This window comes from Cherax quadricarinatus, chromosome 88 (genome assembly GCF_038502225.1).
Source record: "Cherax quadricarinatus isolate ZL_2023a chromosome 88, ASM3850222v1, whole genome shotgun sequence".
Classification (NCBI taxonomy): domain Eukaryota; kingdom Metazoa; phylum Arthropoda; class Malacostraca; order Decapoda; family Parastacidae; genus Cherax; species Cherax quadricarinatus.
The window spans coordinates 8,517,434-8,532,207 of NC_091379.1; the positions used below are offsets into that span (position 1 = coordinate 8,517,434).

The 14,774-nt window shown below is 37.4% G+C and overlaps 1 protein-coding gene across 1 annotated transcript in view; it reads left to right on the forward strand.

The window, feature by feature from the left end:
* Window positions 1–5,066, forward strand: part of LOC128698494 (uncharacterized) — a 72,503-nt gene extending 67,437 nt beyond the window's left edge. The window contains exon 4 of the mRNA XM_053790719.2: window positions 2,148–5,066. Within this exon, the coding sequence (XP_053646694.1) occupies window positions 2,148–4,365 (2,218 nt within the window). The 3' untranslated portion in view covers window positions 4,366–5,066. The remainder of the gene's footprint in view (window positions 1–2,147) is intronic.
* Window positions 5,067–14,774: the final 9,708 nt, after the last annotated feature.

The window sequence follows — 14,774 nt, forward strand, 5'->3', positions numbered from 1 at the left end:
AGGGTCATCTTATGAATCAGTATATTGACATTAAGAGGGACATTAAAAAGGGGATAAGAAAAGCTAAAAGGGACTATGAAATTAAAGTTGCTAGGGATTCTAAAACTAACCCAAAAAGTTTTTTCCAGGTCTATAGAACAAAAGTTAGAGATAAGATAGGTCCCCTTAAAAATAACTATGGGCACCTTACTGACAAAGAGAATGAAATGTGCTTGATTTTAAATAATTATTTTCTCTCAGTTTTTACACAGGAAGACACTAACAATATTCCAGTAATTAATTTTTACAGTGGGCTAGAAGAAGATAATTATGTAACATAACAGTCACTAGTGAGATGGTTGTGAAGCAGATAGACAGACTGAAGCAAAATAAGTCGCCGGGTCCTGATGAGGTTTTTTCAAGGGTTCTTAAGGAATGCAAAATGGAACTCTGTGAACCATTAACTATTTTTAATTTATCTCTTCAAACAGGTGTAGTGTCTGATATGTGGAAGATGGCTAATGTAACTCCTATTTTTAAAACAGGGGACAAGTCGATACCGTCAAATTACCGCCCAATAAGCCTGACCTCAATTGTAGGCAAATTACTAGAGTCAATTATAGCTGAGATTATAAGAAGCCATCTCGATAAGCATAGCTTGATTAATGATACTCAGCATGGATTCACAAGAGGCCGGTCTTGTCTAACTAATTTATTAACTTTCTTCAGTAAAGCTTTTGAGGCTGTTGACCACAATAAAGAATTTGATATTATTTACTTAGATTTTAGTAAGGCTTTTGATAGAGTTCCGCACCATAGACTGTTAAAGAAAGTAGCAGCTCATGGCATTGGGGGAAAAGTGCTCTCGTGGATCGAGTCATGGCTCACTGACAGGAAGCAGAGAGTGTCCATAAATGGGGTTAAATCCGAGTGGGGATCTGTAACAAGTGGCGTTCCACAGGGATCAGTCTTGGGCCCGTTGTTGTTTATAATATATATCAATGATCTTGATGAGGGAATTACTAGTGATATGAGCAAATTCGCCGATGACACAAAGATAGATAGGATAATTGATTCAAACGTAGATGTTATGGAACTTCAGGAGGATTTAAACAAACTCTATTCTTGGTCAGAAAAGTGGCAGATGCAGTTCAATGTAGATAAATGCAAGGTTCTGAAGCTTGGGAGTGCCCATAACCCTAGTACTTATAAGTTAAATGATGTAGAACTTAGCCATACAGATTGCGAAAAGGACTTGGGGGTTATGGTGAGCAGCAACCTTAAACCAAGACAGCAATGCCTAAGCGTACGTAATAAGGCAAATAGATTACTGGGATTTATATCAAGAAGTGTAAGCAACAGAAGTCCAGAGGTCATACTGCAGCTTTATACATCATTAGTAAGGCCTCACCTAGATTATGCAGCTCAGTTCTGGTCTCCGTATTACAAAATGGACATAAATTCGTTAGAAAACATTCAGCGTAGGATGACTAAATTAATACATAGCATTAGAAATCTTCCTTATGAAGAAAGATTGAAGACTCTTAAGTTACATTCACTTGTTAGACGAAGAATGAGGGGAGACCTGATCGAAGTGTATAAGTGGAAGATAGGTATTAATAAAGGGGATATTAATAAGGTCTTGAGGATGTCTCTCCAAGAGAGAACCCGCAGTAATGGATTTAAATTAGATAAGTTTAGATTTAGAAAGGACATAGGAAAGTATTGGTTTGGAAATAGGGTAGTTGATGAGTGGAACAGTCTACCTAGTTGGGTTATTGAGGCTGGGACTTTGGGTAGTTTCAAATCTAGGTTGGATAAGTACATGAGTGGGAGGGGTTGGATTTGAGTGGGACTTTCACATCAGAGCTTATTTCTTGGGTGGCATTGAAAATTGGGTTGGGCAAATGTTTTGTTAGTGGGATGAATTGTAAAGGACCTGCCTAGTATGGGCCAGCAGGCCTCCTGCAGTGTTCCTCCTTTCTTATGTTCTTATGTTCTTAAAACTCCAGATAAAGATAAGGATCGGAAAAAATAAACAATAACAAATCCCCCCAATTCAGATATTATGGTTTTGTTTAAATATTTATTACATTAATTATATTATCATATATAAACCACATGAGCCTTATCAGATACAGCAGGTAATGAATTGCTAATATTTGCAGGTTCGCCGGCTGCCTGCGCGCCGGAATGGAGGTGTCGTTGGCCAGACGGGAGGAAGAGGCTTCAGGGAAGCAGCAAACGGATCCCTTCTATCACCACCACCGTCTGGATCGAAGCCACAACCGCCTCCACAGCCACAATACCATCTACAACAGGAACCCGTCTCTGGACCCCAGCCTCCTGGGAAAGGACTTCACGCTGGGGACTAACACCACCTTCAGTCATATTAAAGGTCTCCACCCTGCGAGTGTCCACAGCTTCGGGGACGCTGAAACAAGTGGGATGTTTGTCCGTTCAGGAAACAAATCGCGTCCTCTCCTCAGCTATAGTCCAACCACTAGCCACGGTTTTCCTGCTAGTTTCATCCCCTTGGATGTACATGGCTGTCTTTCTAGCCAAGCGTACCTGGCTAGCCATCAGCTTGTAGACAGGAGTGGTCCAGCTAGTAGCAATACTTCTGTTTCTAGCCCCACTCCTAGCAGAAGCCAGGCTTCCACGTCTAGACGAAGCCCCACTCAAAGTTGTATTCTGACGGCCAGCCATAGTTCTGCTAAGAGCCACACGCATATGACTAGCAACAATCTCATCAGAAGCCATATCTCTGGATCTAGTGATAGGCATGCCAATAGTCAGACGTCAATGTCTGCTAGTCCCCCTAAGCAGCCACCCATGACCCCAAGGCACACCACATATTCACCTACGATTAACCTAGGCCACACTACACTTTCACCAGTAACTACACAAAACCACTCCAGATCTTCGCCTACAGTTCCCCAAAACCATACTAGCCACTCATCTGTAACTACCCAGGCCCCTAATAACCATTCAGCTGTGACTACCCTAAGCCACAATTGCCATTCACCCATGATTCCTTTGAGCCAAAACAGACATTTACCTATAATTACCCTAAGCCCTTCAAGTCACTCTCTTATGGCTAGCCACAGCCAAGGCTTCGTCAGCAGCCACAAGTCAGAACAGAGTTACAACAGCCATACTTCAGCACCCAGTCATAAGTCAGAACCCAGATACATCTCAAACAGTGACAGCATAGACACTCGAGCCTTTGCAAAATCGTGGACGGAGGATGACCAAGACCCTCCAGTGAAAAAAGAACCAGTGGAAGATCATCAAAACATTGACAGTGGGAACTCCTCGCCTACTGCCTGTTTTGAGAGCCTTCCTCAACAACCTTTAAATCTCAGCGAAGAAGCAGTATCTGTTCTCAAGAGTGAAGACCACGTAGAAATCAAGGAGCTACACAGGTACTATAACTCATCTTTCGACCTCCCTATACCAGTGAGCGACCGGATGATTAGGACGGAGGAGCTGGGTAAGATGTACTCTTACTTCATCCAGAGACGAGCAAGGTTCCTAGTCAGCACGCCGCTGTACAAGACTCTAGCTTTGAAAGACCGTCAGAAGCTCCTCCACACTGCGGTGGCCATGAGCACCTACTACACCGGCGCCCATCTCATGGACACCACAGACTTCACCTGGAAAAGCAGCGACGGCACAGCAGCGACTACCATCATGTCAGTCAGCACCATCCGTCCAGTACTCTCTCACGAACAGTTCATGTACATGATGCGTTTCTACGTGACATACTCTCCATTCTTTAGCGACCAGACGGTGACTATACTGATGCAGGTGCTGTCGCTTTTCTACTCTGAGCCGGGGTTGACGGAGGCACGAGTGGTCGAGGAAGGACGTGTTCACTACATCGATCTCCTCTCACGTTACCTAATATCGACTCAAGGTCCTCGAGTTGGCCAAGAGCACCTAAGAATACTCTTAGACAGTCAGCAGGAGGCCCGAAGCCTAGTGAATCTTCTTCAACACGTGGATCTGACACCCCGGGTACCTAGGCACGACGTGGTCAACGCAAAGAAGATACTGATGGAGGGTATTCAGTTAGTGTTCGACAAGGCGAGAAAAAGCATGACTCGAGTGCCGAGGGAGAAGCACATAGGATATCACACTGACGAGTCTTCTCCTGTCACTACACAGTGTGAATCTCGAGACACCATCATCTCAGCGGGAACTTCTTCGCTTCAGGACGAAGACCGAGTAAACTTCATCCAGAGTACCTTTATCCGTTTGGCCAACTGTGAGGACCCTCAAATTCTAGCAAATGCTCGTCGCATCTTACCCTCTGAACTCATCCTGAAATTCTTGAAGGTACTACAGGAAACGCCTTTTCCTGACAAGGCGCATATCTGAAAATTATCGTTGCTATGCTCCAGAATTTTAAGCGATAGTAACTTCTTCCGGCCCCCGGCTAGAAAAGAATTCGGTCCGCGGCGAGGTTCTCGCCGCATCACGAATCCCCATCTCGTCTTACGGATCGCCAGTCCGTGACGTTACCATTTGTAATTTGGCGCCCATGAACCCCAAAGTTAATTTTAAGATTAGTTTTAAGTAGCCTTCAGTGGAGGACGAACCTCAGCAGGCGCTTCCACTAGGACACAATCAATATCTAACGCTCAAAACGAAGCAGGAGCCACAAGCCGTATATCTTCATTGGACATTAAGATCGGTTTGATGGGTCATGTCGCCCGCGTGTTTACTATGTCTGTGATCATTTACATCTGATAAGTGAGCTCTGGTGAGCCTACAACAGATGTTTATGACACGTGTTTTGAAGCCAAGCTCAAATGTTCACCACTGTACAAATTTTGTATAATAAGACTTTTTTTACACATCAGTTTTTTTTTCTTGTTCATTAAGTGACTCAGGTAATCTTTCCGTCTATTGCTAGGCCTAGTAGGTAAGGTAGGCTGGTACTGTAATACTGCTGCTACCACTATCACTGTTGTTAAAGCTAACAAAACCACTATTGATACTACATCTACAACTAACTTCTGGTATTATAACACACACACACAAACACACACACACACACACACACACACACACACACACATATATATATATATATATATATATATATATATATATATATATATATATATATATATATTATATCTCTTCTCCAGGTGCATACACGCTTATTATGACCCACTTCTCGCATCCAACCTTTACTTTAATCCACATAATTCTTGAATTTACACATTCATATTCTCTTTTCTCCTTCCATAACTGATCATTTAACATTACTGCTACCCCTTCCTTTGCTCTAACTCTCTCAGATACTCCAGATTTAATCCAGATTTAATATACTCCAGATTTAATATATATATATATATATATATATATATATATATATATATATATATATATATATATATATATATATATATATATATATATATATATATGTACAAAACAACCAAAGTGAAAAATAGTGAAATTACAAGCGCTTTCGTGACTTCTCACATTATCAAGAAATATTTCTTGATAATATGAGAAATCACGAAAGCGCTTATAATTTCACTATTTTTTCGTATTGCAACATCGCCTGTTTACTGTGAACTTAGTATATATATATATATATATATATATATATATATATATATATATATATATATATATATATATATATATATATATATATATATATATATATATATATGTGTGTGTGTGTGTGTGTGTGTGTGTGTGTCGTGCCGAATATGTAAAACTGGTCAATTAGCAAGAACTCATTTAAAATTAAGTCCTTTCCAAAATTTTCTCTTGTAAGTTTAAAGATTTATTTTTTTCATTAATGTTGATGTAAAAATTTATAATTTTGCACCAAAAGGAACTTAGAAAACTTACCTAACCTTATTATAACAAGAACAATTTATTTTAGCCTAACCCAATTAAATATATTTTAGATTTGTTTACAGTAATTTAATACTAAACAAACACAGTGAAATATATTTTTTTTCGTTAGGTTCAGAATGATTTTGGCAAAATTATTGCATACACAAATTTTCACTTGTCCTATATGGCAAGATGAGCTTTGCTATTTAAGCCAAGATCGCAAGTTCTGCCTATTCGGCACGACATATATATATATATATATATATATATATATATATATATATATATATATATATATATATATATATATATATATATATATATATATATATATATATATATATATATATATATATATATATATATATATATATATATATATATATATATATATGCAATAAGATCACAGTAAACAGGTGATTTCAGAATATGCAAAACAACCACGAAAGCGCTTGGAATTTCTCTATTCTTTCAGAGTGGTTGTTTTGCATAATATATATATATATATATATATATATATATATATATATATATATATATATATATATATATATATATATATATATATATATATATGCAAAACACCCACTCTGAAAGAATAGAGAAATTCCAAGCGCTTTCGTGACTATTCACATTATCAAGGAACATTATCAAGTTCCTTGATAATGTGAGTAGTCACGACAGCGCTTGGAATTTCTCTATTCTTTCAGAGTGGGTGTTTTGCATATATATATATATATATATATATATATATATATATATCTATATATATATATATATATATATATATATATATATATATATGTATGTATGTATATAAGGAGGTACCTCCTCTAGAACTGTTCTGGGGACCCTCATCCTCAGAGAAAAGAATAAACTTGCTTCAGGTAAAACTCGAGGTTCTCCCTGAAGCTGTTTGAAAATTTTCTCCTTCCACCCCTATATATTCTACATATGTTTTATTTAAAAACAAGATACATCGACAAGAATACAATATGGAGTAAAACAACATAGATAACAAGTGGGCTACATATATATATATATACACACACACACACACGGATCAGATGTTTCAACTTCTTACTACAGCAGAGCAACTTGCATTATTATAATTCTTGGTAGTTAATGTGTTGTTTAACTAGTTTCTAGGTTTATTTATATATTTCGTTTTTGTCTGTTTCTTATTATTTACACTTAATGCTTCAACGATAATTGATAGTTCCTGGAGGTGTTTTTGTAAGTTAGAATGCTGTTACTCTCTCTCTTTCTGGATTTACTTGTCTTACCGATGTTTTTACAGTTTAAGGTTGAAAATAATAGTAACATGCCAAGGATGCCATCTGCTGATTTTTTAAGGCACTTATTCCCTATAGTAAGAGCATGTCACCAAAATGGATTTGTTGACATTATTGATCATGTATTAATGTTGGTAGAAACACCGACAATATGTTTGGTAAAAGGACACATGTGTAACTAAGTTACATTTTATTGTGGCAACGTTTCGCTCTCCAGGCGCTTTGTCAAGCCGTTACGGCCTTGACAAAGTCGTAACGGCTTGACAAAGCTCCTGGAGAGCGGAACGTTGTCAAGATAAAATATAGCACTGGTTGCACATGTGTCCTTTTATCTAACATTATTGATCATGCAAGCTTGCAACGCGGGGAAAGAATTGTCAAGGAATTATCATGGGAAGTGCAGAACCCATCGGGGTCATACATTGTCTGAGGGAGCGAGATATAATAGGCTTGACACGGAGAAAAATTGGTTAGTTTAAACCCTCGGATCAAGAGATCTTCAGTATTAAGGTTGCCTACCTTGAAGGGAGGTATGTTGTTGATGGGGATTGTCAAGGGAACTCTTCCAAATTTACCCCTTTAAGGGAAGGGCTCTTGATCCAAGGAATCGGAACTAATTTTTCACTTGGGTCAAATTTAATACCTCCCATTTCCTGAAGCACTGTGACTCCTACGGGATTAGTGCTTCTCCGTGAACATTACTCTAGTATCCTTACAATGTACACTACCCTCCCATCTTCCTATACTCTAAGCCTACATGTTGATTTATTGGGCTTAAAGCCTATCAACTACACAAGGGTCAAAGGATGCATTTCACCTGTTCACCACCAGTCAAGATTACTTTAATCCTTAAAATAATCACCAAAAAATGCACAATACTGTGACTGGAACAATGCATAACTAACCCGCACATAAGAGAGAGAAACTTATGACGAAGTTACCGTCCATCGCTTGCTGGATCGCTAGCGCACTCGCCTCACACAATGAGGTTCGGAGTTCGAATCCCCGGTACAGCTGGAAAACATTAGGACGTATTTCCGTAAGACACCTGCTGTCCCTGTTCACCCATCAGTATAAAATGGGTACCTGGGAGTTAGTCGACTGGTGTGGGTCGCATCGCATGACAAAATTGCCAGCTAAGCTGACATCAGTCGCAGTGTGACCTGCAAATGATCCAAGTCAGACCGAAACGTCGTCATAAGCATCTCTGTGTGCAGGGGGGTTATTTGTGAATCCTTAAAATAATAAGGATTAAAGTACACTCATCGTATATACACTGCCAGATACACGTTTTATTGTATATACTCAGATATGCATCTCTTGGTTATACAGGGTGCTTCACTCGCAGGAGGCCCCGAATTGCTGCTCCAATAGTAGCAACTATTTTCTTTGAAGAAATGGGGTATACACAGGGTGTTTCACTCGCTAGAGGCTCCGAGTTGGGACTCCAGTAGTTGCAACCGTCTCGTTGTATACCGTGTCTGTTAGTAAACAATAACTCAGGGCCTTCTACGAGTAGGAGGCCCCGAGTTGGTACTCCCGTAGTTGTTACAACCGTAGGTTATATGCAAGGTGTTTCACCCGTAGGACCCCTCAAGGAAGGTTCCTTGATGTTGGTGAGGGGCTCTTGATTTAGGGAATTGGATCTATGCTCCAGTTCCCCGAATTAAGCCTGAATGCCTTCCACATCCCCCCCCCCAGGCGCTGTATAATCCTCCGGGTTTAGCGCTTCCCCCTTGATTATAATAATAATAATTCACCCGTAGGAGGCCTCGAGTTGGTACTCCAGTAGTTGCAACCGTCTTGTTTGTACGTTGCGTCTGTAGTAAATAATAACTCGGGGCCTCCTACGAGCATGAGGCCCCAAGTTATTGGGTACTACAGACACAATATACAAACAAGACGGTTACAACTACTGGAGTACCAACTCGAAGCCTCCTACGGGTGAAACACCTTGCATATAACCCCGTTTCTTCAAGGAAAACCGTTGATACCAAAGTGTGGCTAACACAGAGATGAGGTCCATGTGTTTTGAGCTTAGCGAAACTTTATGTAAATTCTCCAACGTTAAGTGCAATGAAGACACATATGTTGGGTCTATGGGAATTTTATATATTTATATATATATATATATATATATATATATATATATATATATATATATATATATATATATATATATATATATATATATATATATATAGTAACCCCAAAAAAATTAATAAAAAAATATCCAACTCTAACCTAGATTAGGAGATATAACTCTAGGTTAGGTTAGATTACTTTTTGGGGGGAGTTAAAAAAAAAAAAAAAAAAAAAAACTTTTCCCCATAGGCCGAAAATATAACTACCTCCATTCCACAGCCTACTTAACGTTGGAAAACTATATAACAAAAAACACCAGGAACTCGTCTCTATAATTACTCAAACTGCTAATATTCCAATATTAAATTTTGCACTTTAACCAACCTACCCGAATGTATATGATATCGAATACCTAAAATTTGCAAACCTCTCAAAGAATTTGTACTCATTCAATTAACCGTTTTCTTTGGCTAGTCTTACCGTGATCCTAAACATCACACCCCTGTAACATCCATTCCCGAGGCTTTTGATTGAAGGAATTGAAGCTAACCTCCACTTTCTTGAGTCAAACCAGATGACCCAAAAAAGAAACACTTTCACCATATATATATATATATATATATATATATATATATATATATATATATATATATATATATATATATATATATATATATATATATATATATATATATGTGTGTGTGTGTGTGTGTGTAAGCAAACATATTTATTAGAAAACGTTTCGGTCCTGGGACCTTGATCACTTCTAACATACAGAGGTAGAAAGACATTATATATATAGGCGGAGAGTGAGGTGTGAGTGACGCATGGTGACCTGAAGAATGCCATGTTGGGATGAGGACGGGTGGACGATGAAATCATGTGACTCTTGTGTTGTTGTTGGGTTGGTGGTGCTTAAGTATCATGTATGCTAATGTTTTTGAAATTTTGCGGTTTCCAGTGTTACGTTCTATTGTGTCGGCGACGGCGATTAGTGAGGCTTCTAAGCACCATCGACGTCTGAGGTCTGAGGTGGATTAAGGCGTCATGAGTTTTTGGCCACCATGAGGCAGGTCAAAGCAGCATGGGTTCGAGTCCTTGGCTAGTCGCAGTGTAGTTATTGATTAATACCACTCGTTCGTGGGCACAATAGTATATATATATATATATATATATATATATATATATATATATATATATATATATATATATATATATATATATATATATATATACATACCTATATACATATATATATATATACATATATATATACATACCTATATACATATATATATATATATATATATATATATATATATATATATATATATATATATATATATATATATATATATATATATATATATATATATACATACCTTAACGCCCAACCCTCTCTCCTTTAATTTTAAGGATATTACAAATTAAATTTAATAAAGCCCTTAACGTCTCCCAAATTAATTTACAAAGTGACGTAATTAAAAAAATACAATATATTTTATTTATGAGGTATTTTATTATAAACTATTTATTTTATTACTGAGAACTCAAAGCCTCATCTCGGAGCCTCTTCAGAAACAATCTACATTGGAGAGGAAAGTACAGACAATGTTTCGTTCCGTCCTTAACCGTGAGCAAACTAATAATGATCCTGAACGGAACGAAACCTGCCTATAGTCTCTGTCCAGAAAGTGGGCTTGTGAAGTGTCCCAGCACCGGTATTGTGGGTTATTTGTGAATTGTTCAAGCCACGGTATTGGGGATTATTTGTGAATTATTCCAGCCAATGGATTGTTGGTTATTTGTGAATTCTTCCAGCTACGGTACTGCTGTTTATTTGCGAACTGTTTCAACCATGGTATTGTTCTTCACTTGTGAACTGTTCCATCTACGGTATTGTGGGTTATTTGTGAATTGTTCCAGCCACGGTATTGTTGCATTCACTTTAGAGCTTCGTAAAACAATTTCTGAAATCAGGTGACAACAGAGATAAAATTAAGAGTATTGATTAATTGATTTCCCGAATTCGTCTTCTCATTAATTCATAAATCTAAATAACAATTTACTGGGTCGAAAGTCTATCTACTACACGAAGGTCATTAAGGCTCCATGTCACCTGTACACAACCAGTTAAGAATATTACTTACAACTGGGATTAAAGCAAACAGTTAGTGTATGTACAATGAGATTCACATCTAGAAGTATATACACACACCTGTGTATATATACTGAGATACATACACACCGCTCGGTGTATATACAGAGATATACAATTCTCGGTGTATATACAATGAAATTCACATTTAGAAGTATATATACTGAGATATACACACCGCTCAGTGTATGTACACTGAGATACACAATTCTCGGTGTATATACCCTGATACATAAAAACTTTTATATAATTATTATTGCATTTAAATTATTATTATTATTATTATTATTATTACTCTTATTATTATCACTTCACCGTCGAAATTATTGGTAGTGGTGTAACAGACTTAGCAATCTCCGTCCTGAGCCACATGCATAATTTATACAGATTGGCACTTCTCAACCTTGTTATGCCTTTTTATTTATAAAACTTGATTTTTTATATTTTTCTGACCATTTATGCATCAGACTGAAACCTTATTAATATAGTAATGTTGTTGTATGAATTTAGCCTTTAAGTCATGCATAATACTGTAACACACACACACACACACACACACACACAAAACTTATTGCATCCGTACAATTCTGAACATATTTTAAATATACACATTTTTTTTTACATAACTAACATTCCCTGTTTTTTTTACATAATTAATGAACATTATTTTTACAATGAATATACTACTTTTTAACTAATTTATCAAAATTATTTTTTATAACAAATGTATTGTACTTTCTCATTTTCATTAAAATTAATTATTACAAGAAGATCACTCTTCGACTTACTAGTTATTAGTAGGATATTCTTCCAGTGCTTTATTTGTGGTATTACCTGACGTCTTATAATTTTCTAAATAGGCAATTTTAATCAAAATTTTAACCAATATGACAGCTGTGATTTATTAAATATTAAATTGGTACACTAAGAGAAAACACAATAAGTGTCCGGGGCCCAAGGCTGTTCGACAGTCTCCCACCTCCAGGTATTAAAATTTATGTTTTATCGAAAAGTATATTTAAAATTGTGATAAATAGTGCCTTAATGTCTTAACATATTTTTTTTTTTGAGAAAATATTCAAAAAAAAAAATTTCAAGTTTTTCTCTCAATGTGATATTTGTAATATTGGATAAAAGATTTTTATGTTGAAATATAGATTGGAAAAATACATGATCAGTCATTAAAATTTGAAGTGTTTTCTTTCCCTAAATTATACAAAATATATTCCATAATGGGGAAGCTCTAAACCTAAAAGGTTTCAAACAGCGCTGATGGAATGAAGGGGGAATTTAAATCAAGTTCAATTCAGGGATGAGAAGCAAGAGCTCCAATTCCCTCTATTAAGAGCCCTTCGGCAGCATTAAGGAGTCCAACCCATTCATTCTTTTCTTGAATCTATTTCTTTGTATTTATATTGCCCCTTTTCGCTTTTTGTATTTGTGGAATTTCGAGTATGATTTAGCATCTGCCTTAAAGGGCTCTTACTCCAAGAAATCTGAGCTACCCTCCCCTTCCCACGTACAGAAATAGTTTTCCCTGTATAATAATAATTATTATATATTATTACATATTATTATTATATAATATTATTATTGGTAGTAGTTGTAGTAGTAGTATCAACATTAATTTCCCAACTTGAAAAAAGTTGACCATACCGTTGTCTTTCATTACATAGCTAAGTTCTCCTAACAGTTATAATCATAACCATGATTTTTAAAGAGGTGAAGTAAGCCAGTGGAAGTCGTCCGCAGATGACCCAAAAGCTCCAGCTGTGGGTCATCGATATATGACTAAGCCCCACGTCAGGAAACACTTGTTCTGTCTCCTGACAAACATTATTTCGTTTTTGACGTTCAAGCGATAAGTGTAAATTAATTTACATTAGGTTAACATAAGTCAACTCACATTAACCTATTCTAAGACAATCCAGAAAAAAATGGGTACATACTGGAGCGTACATTCGATGTGAGAGACCGGATAAATATGGAGAAGCTCTGAGATACAAAACATAAGGAACGTACGTTATACACAAGACTACAAGAATGAAGGATGACTTGCAGTGGGCCTTACTGGCCCATGACAGGCAGGTCTAACTCACACCCACTTCCGTAACCGTCCAACCTTTATTTCAAGCTACCTAAAGGTCTCGCTTGCCACCTAAAGGTCTTGCCTCAATGACGTTATCTGCGTGTTCATCAAAACCATTTCTGAAGTTGTTATAACCCACCGATATTGAAGGTCAAAGGGTGCAGAACAAGATTTGGACAAGGCTCTACAAAGATCTCCACAGTGCGAAACATCGTCCCAATAGAAGCTTGTTCAGTAGCTAGTTTTGAAGAAAGGGTGCCCCTGCTAAGCCAGCCAGGCGTCTTTAATACGCCATTTCAATCTCGAATTTACAGCTTTTTTTATTTTTTTTTCACTGATTCGGTAATTGGAACGCATGTATGTACGAGACTTAAGGTCGCATTATAATTATTATTATTATTATATTCAATGGGGGAGCAATTAACCAATTGGAAATGGACGGTAATCCGGCTCGACCCGCTCACGGTAGTAGGCTGTATTAAAGCATTGAGCCAGTGGAGTTTGAACCTATGGTGAGTGAGTGGCAAAACACCAGACCAGTGCGTAATCCACTGGGCCAGCTGGCTATATTAAGATTCACCCAGCTATGTATACTGTATTATGCCAAGGAGGAAATATTATCAAATTCCACACTACCCCCACCACCACGATTACAATTATCCCCTATTACAATCACCACCACCATGACCACAACCACCTCCACCCCTACCATCATCAACAAAACCAGAATCACCACAATTACCACTACTATAACTACCACCACCAGTGTTAGAGCAGCATGACACAGCCAAAATAATTCCTCTTATCTGTGCCTAAATGTGATCTCTGCCTGATAACACCATAATAACTCACAGACGATTTCTTTAAGTTAGGGAGAGCCACGAAGCCGCTAAACCAGTAAGGGTCAGAGCCTGAGGAATGAGAGGTAATCAGGTTTGAGCCATAGATGAAGATGATAGTTCTAACTCCATGGATCAAGAGCAATATAAAAAATTATATTTAAAAATGTTGACCTTTTGCATGACTCAATGGATGAATCTTATTTTACCGCGGGTTCAAGCCCCGCCCGTGGTAATATTTGTTTACCTTTTGCATACTTCTCACACTACTTCATCTATAAGAAGCTGAAGAAAATCCTGGCTCCAGTGAAGGTGCCTCATACTGATGAAGACCTCTTGATCCAAGGAAATGAAGCTCTCCTCCCATCACTCGCATCAAACACGACTGCCTTTCATTACCCTGTACGACACTAAATACAAGCGCTAAGCCCGCGCGGGTCACACGGCAAACTACTAGA